This window comes from Argopecten irradians, chromosome 8, assembly GCF_041381155.1.
Source record: "Argopecten irradians isolate NY chromosome 8, Ai_NY, whole genome shotgun sequence".
Taxonomy (NCBI): Eukaryota; Metazoa; Mollusca; class Bivalvia; order Pectinida; family Pectinidae; genus Argopecten; species Argopecten irradians.
The window spans coordinates 38088261-38106879 of record NC_091141.1 but is presented as its reverse complement, the minus strand read 5'-3'; the positions used below and the strand labels follow the sequence as shown (position 1 = coordinate 38106879).

At 32.1% G+C, this 18619-nt stretch overlaps 1 protein-coding gene across 1 annotated transcript; it reads right to left on the bottom strand.

The window, feature by feature from the left end:
* Window positions 1–12222: 12222 nt before the first annotated feature.
* LOC138328981 (uncharacterized) lies at window positions 12223–16238 on the bottom strand. Its single transcript, XM_069275680.1, has 5 exons — window positions 16076–16238; window positions 14729–14907; window positions 13199–13294; window positions 12839–12947; window positions 12223–12432 (listed from the first exon to the last, which is right to left on the bottom strand). Exons 1-5 carry the CDS (start codon window positions 16225–16227, stop codon window positions 12339–12341), a joined length of 630 nt encoding a protein of 209 aa, XP_069131781.1. The 5' UTR covers window positions 16228–16238; the 3' UTR covers window positions 12223–12338.
* Between the last annotated feature and the right edge of the window lie 2381 nt (window positions 16239–18619).

Sequence of the window (18619 nt, the reverse complement as noted above, 5' to 3'; positions counted from 1 at the left end):
GGGTATATAGGGCTGCCATGTCAACGGGGTAAATAATATTAAAGTATAATTACACTTAAAATCTACAATTTTGTATACATGTTTGTATAAATATTAACATTTTGTTTATTATATATGATATTAGGGATTTGTTTATGAGTATAGGAGGTCAAACACGTGCGAGTGATTCTGGATCGTCTAATAGTTGAAACCAATAAGAAAATACATGTCATGATATATTTGTCATGTCAAATGAAAATTTACAAATTATTGTTTGAATGAAGCATTATAAAAATGACCAAATGATATTATCTTAATTGATTTATTAACAATTTATTATGATAATATTCGGTTATATGTAATTCTTTGAGGCCTATATAGCTAATTGGTTTAATATAATTCTTTCATTTAGATTAAAAAAATAACATGAAAAATCCGGACAAATTCCATCATGTTCATATTGTGGAATATATGATGATTTCATAAAATTATACAGAAATCACTTTTGCAATAAAACTGAAGATTACTTCAAGGCTTTCAATAATGTGTTATTAAAGGTAACTATCAGCCTGGAAAAAATACAGAAAACTCAATTTACAATTCTTCTAATTCATTGCTAGTCTGTCAAATGTTTGAAACAATATTTATAACATGTCATTTTCATTGCATCTTTCTATCAAATTATTATATATTTCTCGTAGTACTTGTTATTTTTCAATAATCACCATTCAAAATTAAAAAAAAAAAAAAAAAAAAAAACCTAGTTGTTTCACAATCTAGTGCCTACTTGTTTTGAGTATTAAAAAATATTGTAAGTTTTATTTGATAAAAAACGATGACAATAGTGATTAATTGAGATTTTTTTTTCTTTTCTCTTTTTAATGACAAAATTTTGTTGAGTTGTCAGTACAAATATTTGTAAACCGTATCTGCGAAATAAGGCTTTTATATGAAGTGGTTAAAAAAGACCATTTTGATTTAAACATGCATATTCTTTCTGCATCTTTTAATTACTTTTAATTCATAACAACATGTCATTGATGATCAACATTAAAAAATAAATAAATAAAACTGAAATGAAAATAAAATTTAAAAAAACATGCACAAAGAAAAGAGACAAAAGTTGCACACAGAAGACGCGTGCAGAAATGTGAATTTGTTCAATGTATATCGTGTTAAAAATTGAATACTATTTTGATTACATAAATACGAAAGTAAGGCGGTAAATATCAGATACAGCAGTTGTATGAATACCCCCTTTCACCTGTCTCTTAAAATAAGTCATTTTTACTTTTTTGTTTATTGCCATTTTAGAAATGAGCATTTCATTTAACAAGGGGTAAACATGGTTTATTTTTAGAGACAAATCAATCGTTCTTGAGTGAGAATAGCAAGGATGTGCGAATATCAATGCAAGTTAAAAAAATCTTCAATAGGCGATTTGTTTATTTTATGCGAATTTTTTGGGATGGCTGTTATAATTTTGTATAGATTTTCTCTAATGGTCTACAGTTTTGAAAGCTTTGCAACATTTAAAAGAAAAAAAAAGAAAAAAAAAGACAAATTATTAAATCGCTATCAAATTGTTTTGTTCCACGTGGATACGCGTCGTTAGGTGGATGCTTTTATGCAGCTTAACGTAAAGGATTAATGTCCGAAATTCTAATTAATATGATAATGAGATGAAAATATGCATAAATCAACCCAGCATGAATTAATTACAAACCTGACCTATATACATGTAGTAAGTATTGAATCAGAACGAGAAACGCTGTTCGAGGTGTCTCGATTAGTATTAGTACAAATACACAGAAGTGATCATAAATTATCATTCCGTTCGTAATACCTCAGTCATTTTGATCAATTACCTAATACATGACATGTTATGTAACAAACTATAGGTAATAAATTTGTTGTAGTCAAGTACATAAATCTGGTACATACAGTTGCAAATTCAAATAAAATATTTTTGGATCTTGAAACCTGTTGCTTCCTATTACATAATTATTTTTGCGTCTATTAAATTTAGTTTTAATGAAAAGTTTTAAGTGCGTGCGTGCGTGCTAAAATTGATACACATGAATATTTAAAATAGTTACAGCAAGTCTATATTGAATTACGTATGCACGCGCATTACCTGTATCACGTTCCATCTAAACGATGAATTCACATGCTCCATAAATAATCATTAAATGTAAAATGATTAAGTAACACCGGTTAATTAAATATTTAAAACTATTCATCTTGATCAAGCATTTGCAATTCATAAAAAAAATCATGTATAATGTCGAAAAAACCTGTCTTAAACCGCTTCTTTATTTTGATAATAATGAACTTTTATATAAAACATATACATAACTACAAAATTCAAGATTCCAATATATCAGATGATCGTCAATTTGTTATACTGATATCTTGTGTGTTATTGTTCATTCTATAATTCCTAGTTTGAAATGTCTCTGTTATAAAATCTTGATACTTTGGAGGAAATAAAAACTATATAAACATTGCGGTGCATTGTAAATGAAAACATTTTGCTCCGCCGCTGACAAATGTCAATTTTTCGAAAAAAAGGAGCAGAGGAATAAGTAGTTTCTTCAGTTACAAAAGTTACTGATTTTACACCATTACCACCATTGAAAAGTGTGAGCTTCCAATTTTACAAAAGAGACAAAAATATATAAAATAATTAATTGCATCCCGACAAATTCCGTATCACTATCACCGTAACCTATGCGGAATGAAGTACTGATTGCTCATGCACCAAAAGCAAAATAAATTATTTCATATTATTTTTTGTGTTAATTAGACATATATACACAAGATTAAACACCAATTGTTCTCAAAATGATGAGTATCGTTTATGCTTTGTCGGCGGTGGAGCATCTTTTAACGAACGTACAATCTCAATTTGATTTGCAAAAAGTCTGTAAATGTAAGCATATATTTTGTATATGCTTTATTGCAAGTTTTAATTCAGAAATGTTCACTTTTACTTTTCAACACACGCTAAGTTTATACATGTAGCATGGAGAGCAGAGTCGAACGTCATGCAGTGACGGTGCATGTACACGTAGGATCTTTAAATGTATAAGGGTATTGTATATACCAAGAGCTAAAAGTGAATGGAACTCTGTCTTTCAGTCCTATTCAACGTATGTAACCCAAGTTCCATGTCGTCTACCTACTAACACACACAGATAACACCTCATACACATATACATATCATTGTTTTGTTTTTATCGAGTATTTCATTCTAAGGGGGATATCCCTCGCTCACTGGGCGCGATAACTCCGCGGGCGGGAGTTCGCGGGTGCCCGGATTAGCCAAGTTTGTTGTTGACTTTGTAAACGAGAAGTGATGAGGAATTAGCGTCAATATTTACACTTCCTCACTCCCAGTATCGAGTTTAACTTATACTTCATGTATTTCCTGTACAACCCAAACAAACATATATCAATTTGAGAATCAAATTTAATTTTTAATCCTGTTAATCTTATATCTAGGTTTGAAATCTTCATAATTTACATTGAATGACGGTACCGGTTCTAAAGCGTTTGTATACAGATATATACGAGAGAAATAAATCTAAATCACTTCTTAAGGCCCTTTGAAAATCATATCATTCCAAAAGTAGTAATAATAAAAGCTATCTGTACTATACAACCATATGATATTCCTCCTTATTTATAGGTTTTGAAGAGGAAAATAGCAAGGATCGCATGGAAGCAGGAGGAAGGAGAAAAGTCCTCGATTCTCCGGGTGACGCCATTTTATAACTATATCAAGGTCAACGTGCCATACTTATGACTAAAACTATAACCTTTCTTTATTTCACATCGATTGCGAAACAGGTTATGTATAATTTATACAAACCTCTAAATATACTTGTGTAAGTGAGCAAGGTGTCTAAGAATGGGAAAAAACCGGAGTTCCCGAAGAAAAGCAACGTGATCATGCAGACCCCTGACCTTTTACGTCCGTGCCGGGGATTGAACCCCGACCGGATAGTTGAAAAGCGGATGGCTTTTATTAGCAATTATATCATCTGATTACACATATATAATTATTGCTTGAAAGGGTGCGAGTCGTTAACGTATATCGAATTTCAAAATATTTTTATTACATTATACGTCTTTTCGTCATATTTGCACAATTATTATAATATCATAGATAAAATTATATATATACAGGACATTGTGCACTCATGTAGTGGAGAATGGATATCATAAATGTAAAATGTATCACACGCCATGTATGTACTGTGGTTTTGCCTTTGTCTGGTTTGGTCGTAGGTTGGTAGTTTTTCTCATGGAACTCCTGTTTTCCTCGTCCTGAAACATTTATGAAAGTGTCCCAGTCATGGTTATAACTCACCCATAGGAGCCCAAATTCACAGTATATAACCAACGTGATTAAATTTAAGTGGTTTACTAATCTAATTTTGAAACATAATTTATATATTAATTAATCCCTTAGTGTAAAATCTCGCGGATAAATATTTGCTTAAGATCAGCCTAGATAATCCCTGAGAATACTCCGAGTAAATCCAATATGATATCTGCCCGATATTTCTCTCCTTAATCGACACCGGGAGAAATGGACAAGTGGAATATTATTAAATTAGTAACGGAAACTTCATTAAATATGATTTGTATCATTGCGGTTAAATCCGTACATGTTTGCAGATATGTACGATGGCACACGAAGTCACCTGCAAATAATTCATTCTTGTCTTAACAAGGTTGCCATTGGCTGAAAATCATGACGTAAAATTACGTTGTAACGTCGCTTTTGATTGGCCAGCGTGAATAAATGTGTCTATTGTACATTTATTTAGAAATGTGTTTGATGTTATATTTCATTTTGGGGGTAATGAGGATATTGTGTGACTTATATTGTTTTTATCATCTTCATAATTGTATGTAAAATCTGCAAAACCTATCGAGATGACCAGCCTTTCATATAGTGACCCAATATTTAATAAAAATGGCAATTAATATTAAATTTCACTTGACTTAAGACCATTTGCTCCATGTGTAGATCTTTGTAGACAGGTTTGACTGAATACACTGATATATTTGTAAATAGGATCAATCAATCAATCAATCAATAAATAATATTTTATTTAAGTATTACATGTTAATATGTACAGAAAACGATCAAGCATATAATATACAAATGCATAATAAAACTAATATCAACATCCAGACTTATAAGACCTACGAGACACTATTAAGCATAAAACTGATTCTATCAAAAATATAAATATTTACATATTATCACGATAAACTGATTACTTTACATAAAATAGTCCTATACCGACAATTCACACCATCCCTAGTCTAGGACACACAAATAGTGCACACCCTTGACCACACGTGCTGTGTCCAGTAGGTCATCGTTCACCATGACACGCCACCTGCCCGTTCACAGTCGATGACATCCGAAGAATTACCGCCGGGCAGTGTGACGTGTCAACCGGAAGTTTATTCTGCCATAATTGTAATTATTCACGTATCGACACAATAAAAAGTATAATATGTTATATGAATTGTTTTTATTCATCGAAATTAAGATATTGAAATCAATTTATTTTGTCAATTATTTTCTTATTCTTGAGTTACTTGAGTTTATGCTAGACAATTATTACATCATATACTTCTATAGTTTAAAGTGCGTCCTTTTATTTCAAAATTATGTCTTCTACATGAAATAGAAAATAAAATAAACAAGTAGAGCGTCGCTCTTCCTATGCCGTGCATGATTCAGATTAAAACATCTGGCTGCGCCCTTTAAGGCCTTGCCTTCAGTCATATTATTGTTTTAAGACGCGGGATTCCACAGGGTTCTCACCTTATCCTCTTTTTATTCCATGTAAATTATTTTTCAGCTGTATGATATATTTTGAATCACGATACAACAAAATAGTTATAGTTTTAACATAAAATTTAAGCAAATTCAACTATGTAATACATGCTGTTATTCGCATGAGCTCACTACATTTCTAAAGGAGAAAACGATACACCAGCAAAACGACAATACAAGAAAGGCATTGAATACTGCTTGATAATACACAACATGCCGCTTGAATATGAGACGTTTTCCGTTTTTAACGTTGTAGTAGTTTTCCCTGTACAATACATACTACATAGTTTTAAGTTAAATTTTGATACGATTAAGCTCTTTAATGTAATATACAAAACAAATTTTAATTTTATTAACAAAATGGAAAAATATATATCAAATATACAAATTTTCGAAAAAATGAAGCACACACATACGGCATTTAACAAATTATTCTGCATTTTTTAACAAGTTCTTGCACTAGTTTAACAGCATACGAGTTCTCTTGGCATTTTCAGGACTTGTGACGATAAACATTTTGCTCTCAAATTATAAAAAATAAAATCTCAGAAATACAAAAAATTTTTTTTGAATTTTACCCTCGAAAAAGGAAGTTAAATACATGTAATATCGTTCTATATACAGCATATTTGGAAACACGAGGTTATTTATTTGAATCGTAGTAAAGCTGCAGTATCTTAATTACCACACTTCCTAATTATGTTATCCAATTAATAAGCTCTTCATACTGAAACAAGTGTTTACACCAAACCCTCCCCTTAATAAAATAGTAAATAAACAAAACGGATTCTCATGTTTCCGGATTTTCTGAGTGGGATCTCCACGGCCGCTCTGACTGACACTGTAACTGATCTATCGGTCGTATTTTCTAATTGGGATGTAATTAATTACTTCTGGGGTTAAGAATTCTGTGTTCATTTTAATCGTCCTTAGAATAACATGCCAATAAAATTTGTCATTAAGTCCTTACTGCCAATCTACAGTAAATATGAAGTATTGAAATATCATTCTAGTGACAAGTGTGGAATCTATATAGCTCTCGTGAGAAACACTGAAATATTCACAAGTTATATAAGGAATTTGGGTCGGTAAACGTCGACATTGGTCGTACATTTCGTAAAAATAACGTACCGATTAACAACTTTCGGTATTTTCCATACTGGTCTGTAAAGACTTGGTTCTCGAATGGCTCAAAATAACTTGTAAATCAAAATTATTGAAACAAAATATAAAAGTAAAGTACCAATAGCATTACCTTGTCCCACACCTTTGGCTATTTATAACACATTCATTCTGACCTATGACCTTGGTAAAGAATGTAATTACTTTATTTGGGGCACCGCGCGTTACCAAATGGGTGATTCAGGTTAAATACATTAATCTAAATGTTTTACTTCCTTCTTATTTTAAGCGTTATTAATGAACTAGATTTGGATTAAGGATGACCCCCCCTGTATGCGATGTGTGAATGTTTGGAAGGATGAAGTATCTTTGTGTTGTGTCTCATTGCAATCTTGCCCCTTTGTATAATGTTATCTAACTAAAGTATGCCAGTATATACACCAAACAACACACTCTACTCGATCATATTTAACTGACAACCGGCAAAGCAGTCGTCCCACATCCTTCATGCTGAGCGGTGAGCAGGAGCAGAACTGACCACTTACAGACTATGGTGTGTCCCGGCCAGGAGACAGAACACAGACCCTTCCTCACAGGAGCGAACGCTCAACAAAAGGCCAAAAGTGAGGTGGTTTCAATGGAGACACTAGGAAGAAGAGAGTCGGGTTAAAACAAGAGAAAAGATAAGATCATAAATTTAGTCGTCTTTTACGATCACGCAATTGGGCAGCAGGTACCATTCTGACAACACTCCTTTCAGGACATGGCATGTGATGAAGAAAATTTACCCTCTCATAGATTTATTTAATTATTTGTTTGGAAGTGTTCTGAAAAGTTTCCTTTTTTGTTAACATTTGGGTTTTATTTATCGACTTTGTGGTGTTTAGTAAATTGGTATATTACACAAAAAGTAGGCCAATTTTAAAGACTTATCATTGACTATTAGCTTCATATTGACATGTGGTTATTTAAGTTTAAACTTTATTTCCAAACAAATGTTTTATTTCCACGCATGTTTTTTTTATGTTGTAATGCCACGGAAATTTTTCGGGATGCAAAAAATATTTTTGATATTTTAATCTTGAAGTGATATGAGAAGCTCAAACTTGACAATGGTGGTAAAATAAGAAACTTTTGTAACCGAAGACAAATACTAAATCGCCTGCTCCTGTATTTGATAGAGAAAAAATACCGTTTATCAGCGGTGGAGCATCTTTAAGTTAGGAACACATTAACTGCCAGAATATAAAGAATACAAATGTCTCATTTATTGAATTCATACATATTAATTAGACATATTCACTACCCAAGAGGTACGATCGAGTACCTTCGTCTTCTTGAAAGGAGAGCCATTGGCAGGTGAAAATGACGCATCAAATTGCAAACTTTTGTACTTGTCATGATCAGATGGCTGTGAACTTGGAAATCCAGACTTTCAAACAATGTTCCTGTTACCTTCAGTCTTCGAATAATCTCCATGGTTCTATCAAGTCATCAGTCTCGCTTACCATCATCAACCCATCACCTCTAAACTTTCATAATGAGCAGGTCTATACTTTGATTTAGACTAACCTAAATGTGTCTTCGGGGGTGAATGAGTTTAAATCCATCGAGACATGGTGCTGCAACTTTGCTGAGCATTGAAAACCATATTCAGTACGATGTATGTTGTAATAAAAGCAACAGTATAGTACCCTTAAGTATGACTTATTCCAGGTAAATCTTGTGGAAATCTCGACGTTTCCTTGTGGACATACATTGTATTTGTATAACGAAAGTATTATATTTTTTAATGCAGCCGATGAAAAAACTGTTGTCGCAGGTCTTAAACAATGTGATTCAATTTCTTGTGATATTTCTCTCAATATAAAAGTTTAAGTATCAGACAAACCGTGATGTTTGATAGATAATAATCTCTTGATTGATATCAAAGTTGATGGTGTTAAAATTATTTTTTTATTATTTGTAGCAAAAATATTTTCCTTGCTGTTTCTTACATGTTGTATTTGTATGAAAGAAAAATCTAATGTGCAATATGTAATGTTTGATGTATATGCAACGTGTAAATGACTTTTACATCATAATTTAATAGATTTGATTTATACATTATTTATTTCTTCAGTTGCTGTAACTCGCTTAAAGTCTTCCTACCACGAGTAATTATATTTAAGTTCCATGTGCCATCGAGCTGGGACTGAAACCCTACAGAGTGTATTATGCGTTCCTGTCGACTGGGCCAAGTTGAATCAGACAAAAATTGTCCTTCGTGAACTAGTAAAAAGCGTTTGGAACTAGATATATTGATATGCACCCAGATAGGCTCGGTTACGATGATTATAACTGATATAAAAGTGACAAATGTATATCTGGTATATATTCAGTATATGTACAGCACAGTTATTTAATTTCTGATATTTAAGTTAAGTTGACTTTTGGCTTCATGGCCACGATAATGTAATATAAATGAGCACATTGGAAAGTCAGACAACGTTATATATTTTTGCGGTAATGGTTTTTTTTTTGTGAATATGCAGAAAACAACACAATTATTTAATTTCTGAGGGCTAAGTTACGTTGACCTTTGGCTTCATGGCCTTGAAAATGTCTGCATCATATAGCTTTGTGGTAATATATCTTTGCTATATATTCAGTAGTATTCAGTAGACAGCTAAGTTATTAAATTTCTGAGGTCTCAGTTACGTTTATCCTTGCTTTATGATTACGAACATGCCATGTAAATAAACACATTGGGGAGTAGGACAATGCCTTATTGCTTTGTGGTGATATATCTTTGGTATATATTCAGTATACAGCACAGTTATTTAATTTCTTAGGTCTAAGTTACTTAGATCTTTGTTTTCATGGCAACGAAAATGTCATGTACATAAGCATATTGGGGAGTAGGTCAATGCCTTATCTCTTTATGGTAATGTATCCTTGGTATATATTCAGTATACAGCACAATTACTTAATTTCTGTGGTCTAAGTTACTTAGATTTTTGTTTTCATGGCAACGAAAATGTCATGTACATAAGCACATCGTAAGGTCGGACTACATCATATAGCTTTGTGGTAATGTATCTTTGGTATATATTAAGTATACAATACAGTTATTTAATTTCTGAGGTCTAATTTACTTAGATCTTTGTTTTCATGGCGACGAAAATGTCATGTAAATAAGCGCATTGTAATGTCGGACTACATCATATAGCTTTGTGGTAATATAACTTTGGTTTAAAAGTATACAGCACAGTTATTAAATTTCTGAGGTCTAAGTTACGTAGATCTTTAGCTTTATGGCCACGGATATGTCATTAAACCAAGGCATCCAATAGACCCCTGAGAGTATTTTTTGACTCCCAAAAATCATATTTGACTTTTGTGTTTGAAGCATATGTCTAATTTTCATTTGTTTTGACACTTCAGCTTTCTGAGAAATTATGATATACGATATATAAACTGCTACTGCTATACACCTCATTGAAAAGTTCTTCAAAGTAATTTAAAGAACTGTCATATGTACTGAAAATTATCTTACTTTTCATATTCATCTTGTAACTCTTTTTTCTAAACGTTAAAATTAAAAAGAAAAAAAAAAAAACATTAATATGTACTGAGAAAGTACTATGCTTTTTTCAATAACTCTATTTCGTTAAAATTAAGAAAAAACACAATACTATAAATTGAAAAGTATACTTTCTGTATTCTAGTATTAAACTTTTTTTCTAAACGTTGAATTAAAAAAACCAGTAATATGTTCTGAAAATAACTATATTTTTATATCTATACTTTCTGTAACATTTATTTAAACGTATACATTAAGAGAACAGTAATATGTACTGAAAAGAACTATACTTTCTGTAACTTTACTTTCTTAACTATACTTTCTGTAAGGCCTTTTTCTAAAAATAAAAATTAAAAGAACAACAATATGTACTGAAAATACTTATACTTTCTGTAACCATGCTTTCTGTAACGCTTTTGTCTAAACGTATAAATTAAAACAACAGTTATATGTACTGAAAATAACTATATTTTTTATAACTATACTTTCTGTAACATTTATTTAAACGTATAAATTAAAACAACAGTTATATGTACTAAAAACTCCTTAACAGGAGTACGCGACCCGTTCTAAACAAAATCGGATAAATACACTACAGGAACACATGGCCTGCTGCCGACACTGCCGCCCTGTAATTTCCTCCAGTAACATGCCTATCTGCTAACCTGCTGCGTACGTAATTATATTTAATCAGCGGCTAATATACCTTTTCATTTTTATCAAAGTTGTCCACAGAGTCCTGAGCCATTTCCTTCTGCTCCCCCGAGAGATTCGATACCGTTGAGGACAGAAAAAGGGGTGACTCGCCACAAATATAACCCCACAGGCGTTACGTAATTCCAGGGCTCCGGGGGTTAATCAGGTCATCGGTCTGACGGTCGGGGTCGGGGAAAATAAACAACGTTAACTTGTTTAGAATAGACACAAGATTATGCACATCAAAGGATTTCGTAAATTAAGGAAAAACAAAATTAACATTTTTAATTTGCTTTTAAAAGTGAGTCTTTGTTTTTGTTTATAACTATGATATAAGTCCGGAAATAGGTTTTCATTATCACCAACAAAGCGTTTCTGTACTAAAGCCTCTATAAATACTATCATTGTGATTTATAGAAAAACGCTCAAAAGAGTTTTGATATCTAAATATAACAAAGAATGTCTATACCCCTTAACTTCGAATTCCCTTTCATTTTATGGAATCGAAAGGAAGCCTTGAGAAAGATGCACACTTACTTATGTATTTATGATCCTGTATTTTTGCTGTTTATTCTTTATAGATTTAACAATATGTTGTTAGTCCGTCGATAGAATAACCATATCTTTCAAATCCTCATATGGAAGAGTATTTTTCTCTCGTACCTCATATAACCTAACTGCAGTTTTAAAGTATGATAGCCCGCGATTGCAAGTCCATTCTTCATAATGAAAACTGCGTGATATTTTAACACAAATTATATTGTTGGACTTTTTTACAGTAAAAGCAGCATAGTACTAAAAATAACGTTAAAATTTTACCGATACACTGGTAAATTTTGACGTCACGAGGATTTATTGAATGGAAAGCCATGTCGTACACAGAGCCTTCAGTTTTGCTATGACAAAGTTCATAGGTAGATATAATGATAGTTGATAGTAACCCCTGGAATATCATGAATGGAAGCATTAATTGCTTTGAATTGTCACTACTTGCCGCAGGTTCATTGTCATATCATTTTTGAATACGATATAGTATTATATACACCATTTTTCAGTATTACAGTTTTTAAACAATGCTAAGAAATGTCGTATTCAACAATTAATGTTTTATTTGCCATTGCTATCAAGGCTTACAACATCTTTAAAAGGTTTCTTCTTCAATATCTTGCAAATTATCACTTGGAAAACATCTGGACAGTCCCTGTGGAATAAAATAAATCGTTTGAAATACATTACAATACAATACTATAAATACCAATAAGCCATTTAAGGAGATAAGAAGAATGAAAAGTGCCGTTGTGAGTAGCCTTTTAGAAAATGAACATCATGTACTCAATTCGTTACCATTGGTAATTGCAATAAAGTCCAGATACGATAAATTTACAGATGACGTATTTTGGTATACCTACTGATTTCTAAGTGTTTTCTAGGAAAGAAACGGAGACTATATGAGACTAAGAACCTTTGGTTCCGTTGTTGCGTTGTTGCATAAAAATGTGGTGTGAAATTATTCAAAACAAAATATTTCTTCAATTTGAAAAACAAATCTTTTCATGATGAAATGTGAGTGAAATGACAATTGTTACTTTATTTCTTATAGTACTTACTTAAAATTACACTTGCCAACTAAACCAAATCCGTCCGGTACTTGGTAGTCGAATCCAAGTTCAAATGAATACAATACTTTTGGTTTGTAACAATATAGAAAGACCGCATCTGCAGCAGAAAAGTATAATTCAATGTAACAAGCATTCTGATTGGCTTAAAAATGATGTTATCATCTCATAACGTATAATATGATTTTGTCATTTGTAACGACACCTCTGATTGGCAAAAATATTTTTATGTTATGGAGTTACAATGTATTACAGAAAAATTCTTGACGTAAGCTCCCTATCGAGAAACAGAAACCGGGTGTTCAAACAAATGAACGATCGCTCATTAACAAAATAAATCGAATAACTTACTGGGATTGAGCTTGCAGCATATTGGATGGTTGTTGTTCGTGCCTACCCATACGTAGTTAGGCGGACAGGTAAAATCGTCGGCAAAAACGTTGAACACTACAAAAAAAATGTCACATAACAATCAAGAATAATTATTAATTACAGAACAGCTATTTAAAAAACAATTGAAATCATCGCTGATTTTTTTTAAATCCATCTCTATTTTCAAATCGTATCTACATTGTATCACAATTATCAGAGAAATATTTTATCATATCATCAATAATCTTGTTTCAGCCTGAGTCTAGGTCTGCTTCACAAACTGTGAACATACCATTTATAACGACTACTACACTGTCTTTGAATGGGAAGGTGGTTGACATCAGATTATTTTAATCCAACTTATTACTGTTAGCAAGACAGTACTTAATGGACCAACTAACTTTTACATAGACCACAGTGTTAGAAAGTTTTGTAATGCATTATTAAAACAGTTGACTATTAGTAGGATATTGTGTTCTATAACATTTAAATAGAAGGAAAAGGTTTGGGTCCTCCAGCTCAAACTTCAACCAGAGTAGCCATTTTGAAACAAGGTCCATTTTGTACTAAAAACCCTGAAATTCTATTTTTTACTAATTCGTTATCAAAATTGATATTGTTAACCTAAATTTCAGTCTGGATTTCAAAATTCATATTATTATTATCTAGGAATAATTAACTATCAAAAAAAATACCTTTGAAATTCACAATTAGCCTATCAATCAGTGGCCGGTCACAATTCTATCCTTGGTTAAATTTTCTATACACAAGGGCCATTTCGAAGGTCTTTTTTATTGAAAAATAATACGATCTCCATTATGAAATTAACATTTAATTCATTTTAATTTAATTGTTCAGAAGATTAGTTTAGTACTAACATTAAGCTAATAACTTTCCAAACTCTATAAAATGTTCAATCCCATTTTACATTCAAATGTTTGAAATCAAAGGGCGTTTCGGAATGGCGGTTTTTTCGGCGGTCGATTGTGACTTGTATCCATACTTAGAGGACAGATCTACTCTGAAGTCGGTTCATTTTATCTGAATTTAATATTCTCGGTTTTCGTTTTTTGATTGAAGTAAACGATTTTACACAATGATCTTTACGACTGTGAACAACGCCTGTCATGAATATTATTTTGGATCGGTCAATTATCAACTTGATTATTTGACTCCGACCCAACAAGAATTTTCTGAATGTGACACTCTGAAATGATGAGTATCCCTGTTCTGTTTTATCTTAATTATTTTTCAATAAGTTCAGTTTTACATTGAAAAAATCCTTTTTTCTGTGCACAATCCTCAAGTGGTGTGGATCGGTCCGAAACTCATCTCCCCATCCTTGATACTCCAGGGGTTAATATCACTGACGTTATATCCACCCCTGGACTATTTCATAGTAATAACAATCCTTAGAGTATCGAGGATGTCATCTCTCTTTCTCTTTAGATTCTTCCTCAAATAACAAATGTTAATGAGGATATTAATTTTGAATACTTCACTACTTACGATATGATTTACAAATGTTTGATACACAATCCGTTTGGTGACATGCCCATTGGAGTCTTCCGGCGTCGAGGTCAAGGACACATCTGTCGGGAAGCGTATTTTCCGGACATCTGCCTGGTTGAAGGGAGTTCTTACATGGCGGCGGCGGCGTCGGTGGCGGCGGTGGCGGCGGCGGCGAGCTATAGGATGCATAAAATCATTTAATCTGTTAGTTTTTGTCATCGTATCGTCATAGAAACTTTATAATGTAGTTTTAAGTGTTTTAAGTGTCAGTGTTTTAAGATACATACTGTATTTTGGTAATGGTTTAAAAATGACAAACGTGGCAAGCTTTCCGCTTGTCATTTGTGTCTCTCTGTCTGTCTAAGTAAAATGCTACATGTTTATTTATATTCAAGACATTGATCAGGAATCAAAGAATATTTGTATGACATTGGAAACTTTTTCAAACACACTGCATATAAAGTTTGAGACAGATCGCTTCAGTATTTTCTGAGAAATAGCGGTAACAAACTTCAATTATCAAAATCTAAGATGGCGGCCTATCGATCTTCTTGTTCACCGATCGGTCCCAAAATGCATGCACAACTAAGGCCCTAGGGTAACCTGCACATGAAATTTGAGACGGATCCCTTCAGTACTCTCTAAGAAATAGTGGTATCAAACTTTAACTATCAAAATCCAAAATTGCGGGTAGACGGCCATCTTGTTGACTGATCTGTCCCAAAATGTAAAATGCACAACTAGGATCCAAGGGGAACCTACAAATGAAATTTGAGAAAGATCCTTCAGTACTTTCTGAGAAATAGCGGTAACAAACTTTAACTACCAAAATCCAACATGGCGGCCGGTCGTCCATCTTATTGACTGATTGATCCCAAAATGCAATATGCACAACTACAACTAGTGCCCTCGGAAAACCTACATATCAAATTTGAAAAAAGAAATCCATTTAGTACTCTCTGAGAATTACGGTAACAAGAATTGTAAACGGACGGACGGCCCATAAACCATGGATGAAAGACGATTTGAATAATACATAAGTATTTCAAAACGGAAGTATATTTTATGCATTATTTAAGATGATTTTTTTTTTTACTTTAAGAGTTACTACAATGGAACTCTACTACATTGATGTTCTCGTTGAATGTAATATGTATTGAAAATAGAGAGTGATATAAGCTGCTTTGAAAATAAAATTATGAGACATGGAAAAAAATATCCAGATTTCAATATTACCAAAGAGAAAGACAATACAGGGATTATAATGTATTTCTAATTAGCAGTATTTCAATATGACCTAGTGCAAATGAAGTGGGTCCCATTGTATTTTCCAAATATACTCACCATACTCCTACATCAAAAGTCAAAGCTATCATCAGCAAACCCAACATGGTGGCATACATGATCAATACCTGGGGGTACAATATCTGCTGGAAAACCGAGTTAATGAAACATAAAATAATTATATGATGATTATGAGTAGTATTAATTAACATGCATCTTAGAATTCAAAATGTATTCACAACAAAGAATGTGCTCTTCTGAGGCTTCAGCCCCGTTGAACTTTTGTTTTGAAGTTGATAAAAGTTTTTTTTTATTTTCAGGTATAAAATATTAATATATGTAGCTATTTGCCATATGGAAACTGGTACACGTATATATAATAGAATTAATTAAAGAACTACTTTTCAATAAAAAAGCACCATTATTTTTTTTCTTAAATCACCTGTTCGACAGCATTTTTATTTTATTAATAGCTGTTTTGTGTCATTTCAATTTTAAGACTTTATTCAAATATGCATAAAAACGTAATTAGATAAAAAGCAATCAAACAAACACCATTCTTTTTCTTGTCTTCAGATCGGACGTAAATCAGATCATACAAAACGTTCATTTGATTCAAATTACAATTTAAAAACATATTTAATCAGAAAATTGTTATCAAAATATCGTAATCCCAAAAACCATGGTAATGTTTGCATGTGTTATTGTTTTATTTACACTTAACATTACACCAAATGCCTGATTGATTCAAAATTGAATTAAAAGTGAACACTCTAAACAACATTTTTCGAGGCATATTGATTTCGCATTTAATGTCTAACTACTATTTCACAACAACTGTAATTCGCGTTTTCATGTCTAACTACTATTTCACAACAACTGTAATTCGCGTTTTCATGTCTAACTACTATTTCACAACAACTGTAATTCGCGTTTTCATGTCTAACTACAATTTCACAACAACTGTAATTCGCGTTTTCATGTCTAACTACAATTTCACGACAACTTAGATTCACATTTACATGTCTAACTACTATTTCACGACAATTTAAATTCGCGTTTTCATTTCTAACTACCATTTCACGACAACTTAAATTCGCGATTTCATATGCAACTACAGTTTCGCAGAAACTTAAATTCGCGTTTTCATGTCTAGCTTCTATTTCGCGGCAACTTGATTTAAGAATTATAAAATTTTATTGCACTAATGTCTAGCATTCTTTCGCTGCAATTTTTTTCGCAATTTCTACCTTTCCGCAAAATACGCGATTTTTTTTTATCTCACGCGAAAATCAGTTGGCTTACAGTATTTGATCAGTATACGTTCATGATGACTTCCCATAAAACGCGACAACCAAGTCTATATTGACATAAATACAAGGCAGACGTTTGTATGAAGAAGAGGATACTTACATAAAGTTTGTTGTCAGCTCTCTGTGCGAATACAAAGACCCAACACCTAACTGTCGTATTTATACTCTTATATTTATCAATAACATCCTCAGCTGACACCGAAATTTCTTCCCCAGTAATGTTCTATAAGGAAATCAGCTGTCGCTAGCTTTTAAAATCGTATTACGCTATGTTCGATGAGGAAGCAATTTTGCTTTTTTCTTTGAAATAATTTTCTCATTCGGAAATATATCCAATTATCAAAATGTACCAGATTATTACATACCTTTTAACATTTTATAACAACAAATATGACCCAACAAAAAGCTGTAAGAATTTTTTTACATTTTGTTTCGTAGCTTTGATTTGGTTTTTACAATTTGGATTTGTATGTTCACAACATCTGTTTGGTTACTATGGTTTATTTATGGAATATTTCCTAATCCGATGAAGTTTCGTATGTCTAGACATCTAAATCATTTAACTGATATTTTGACGATTTTGCACGTAGGAAAAAGTCTTATAATTGAACACAACTATACAGTGATGCTGGGAGTATATACATTTACAAATGCTGAATGTTTTACAATCATTACACACAAAATAAATGTTTTGCAATCATTCAACTCAGAATAAATGTTTTTTCTATAATTCAACATATGATCAATGTTTTTTCTCAATAATTCCATACATAATAAATGTTTAACGATCATTCCACATTATCATTCTATTCTTCTGAGTATTTCCGGTACTAGGACAATAGCTCTATGTTAAGAGATCACATTTATTTCCCATTACACAGCTACAAGGGTTTTCGTTTGTCAAGTGATTTATTTGTACTTTTTTCAGTCCACTCTCGTTATACCACTACAACCGAACGGTATCAGATTATTTAGTGCCGTTTTTTTCTTCGTTTTTTTTTTAGTCTTAAACGGTTTCAGCAGTCTTTAACTATTTTAAATAATCAGAAATCACTGCTGACATCTAAATAATAATCTTCAACATTATCTTGGCTCTTTTAAATGTATGAATTCAAGCAATATATTACATCATATACACTACAACATAAAACGACTGTTTAGTGAGATCATAAAGCTCAACTTGAAACGACATAAATAAAAGAAGCTCCACCGTTGACAAGTGGTATTTTGAGCAGACGATTTAGTATTTTTCTGCAGTTACAAAACACTTACTTTACACATTACCACCATT

What these genes read in the sequence shown, in the direction of transcription:
- LOC138328981 (XM_069275680.1), bottom strand. Translation starts at nt 16,227, where the DNA reads ATGTTAATTAATACTACTCATAATCATCATATAATTATTTTATGTTTC. An exon ending in AAACATTTGTAAATCATATC is followed by an intron (nt 13,295 to 14,728) that starts GTAAGTAGTGAA and finishes TTTTTTTTGTAG; the next exon opens with TGTTCAACGTTTTTGCCGAC. An exon ending in ATGCTGCAAGCTCAATCCCA is followed by an intron (nt 12,948 to 13,198) that starts GTAAGTTATTCG and finishes TTTCTGCTGCAG; the next exon opens with ATGCGGTCTTTCTATATTGT.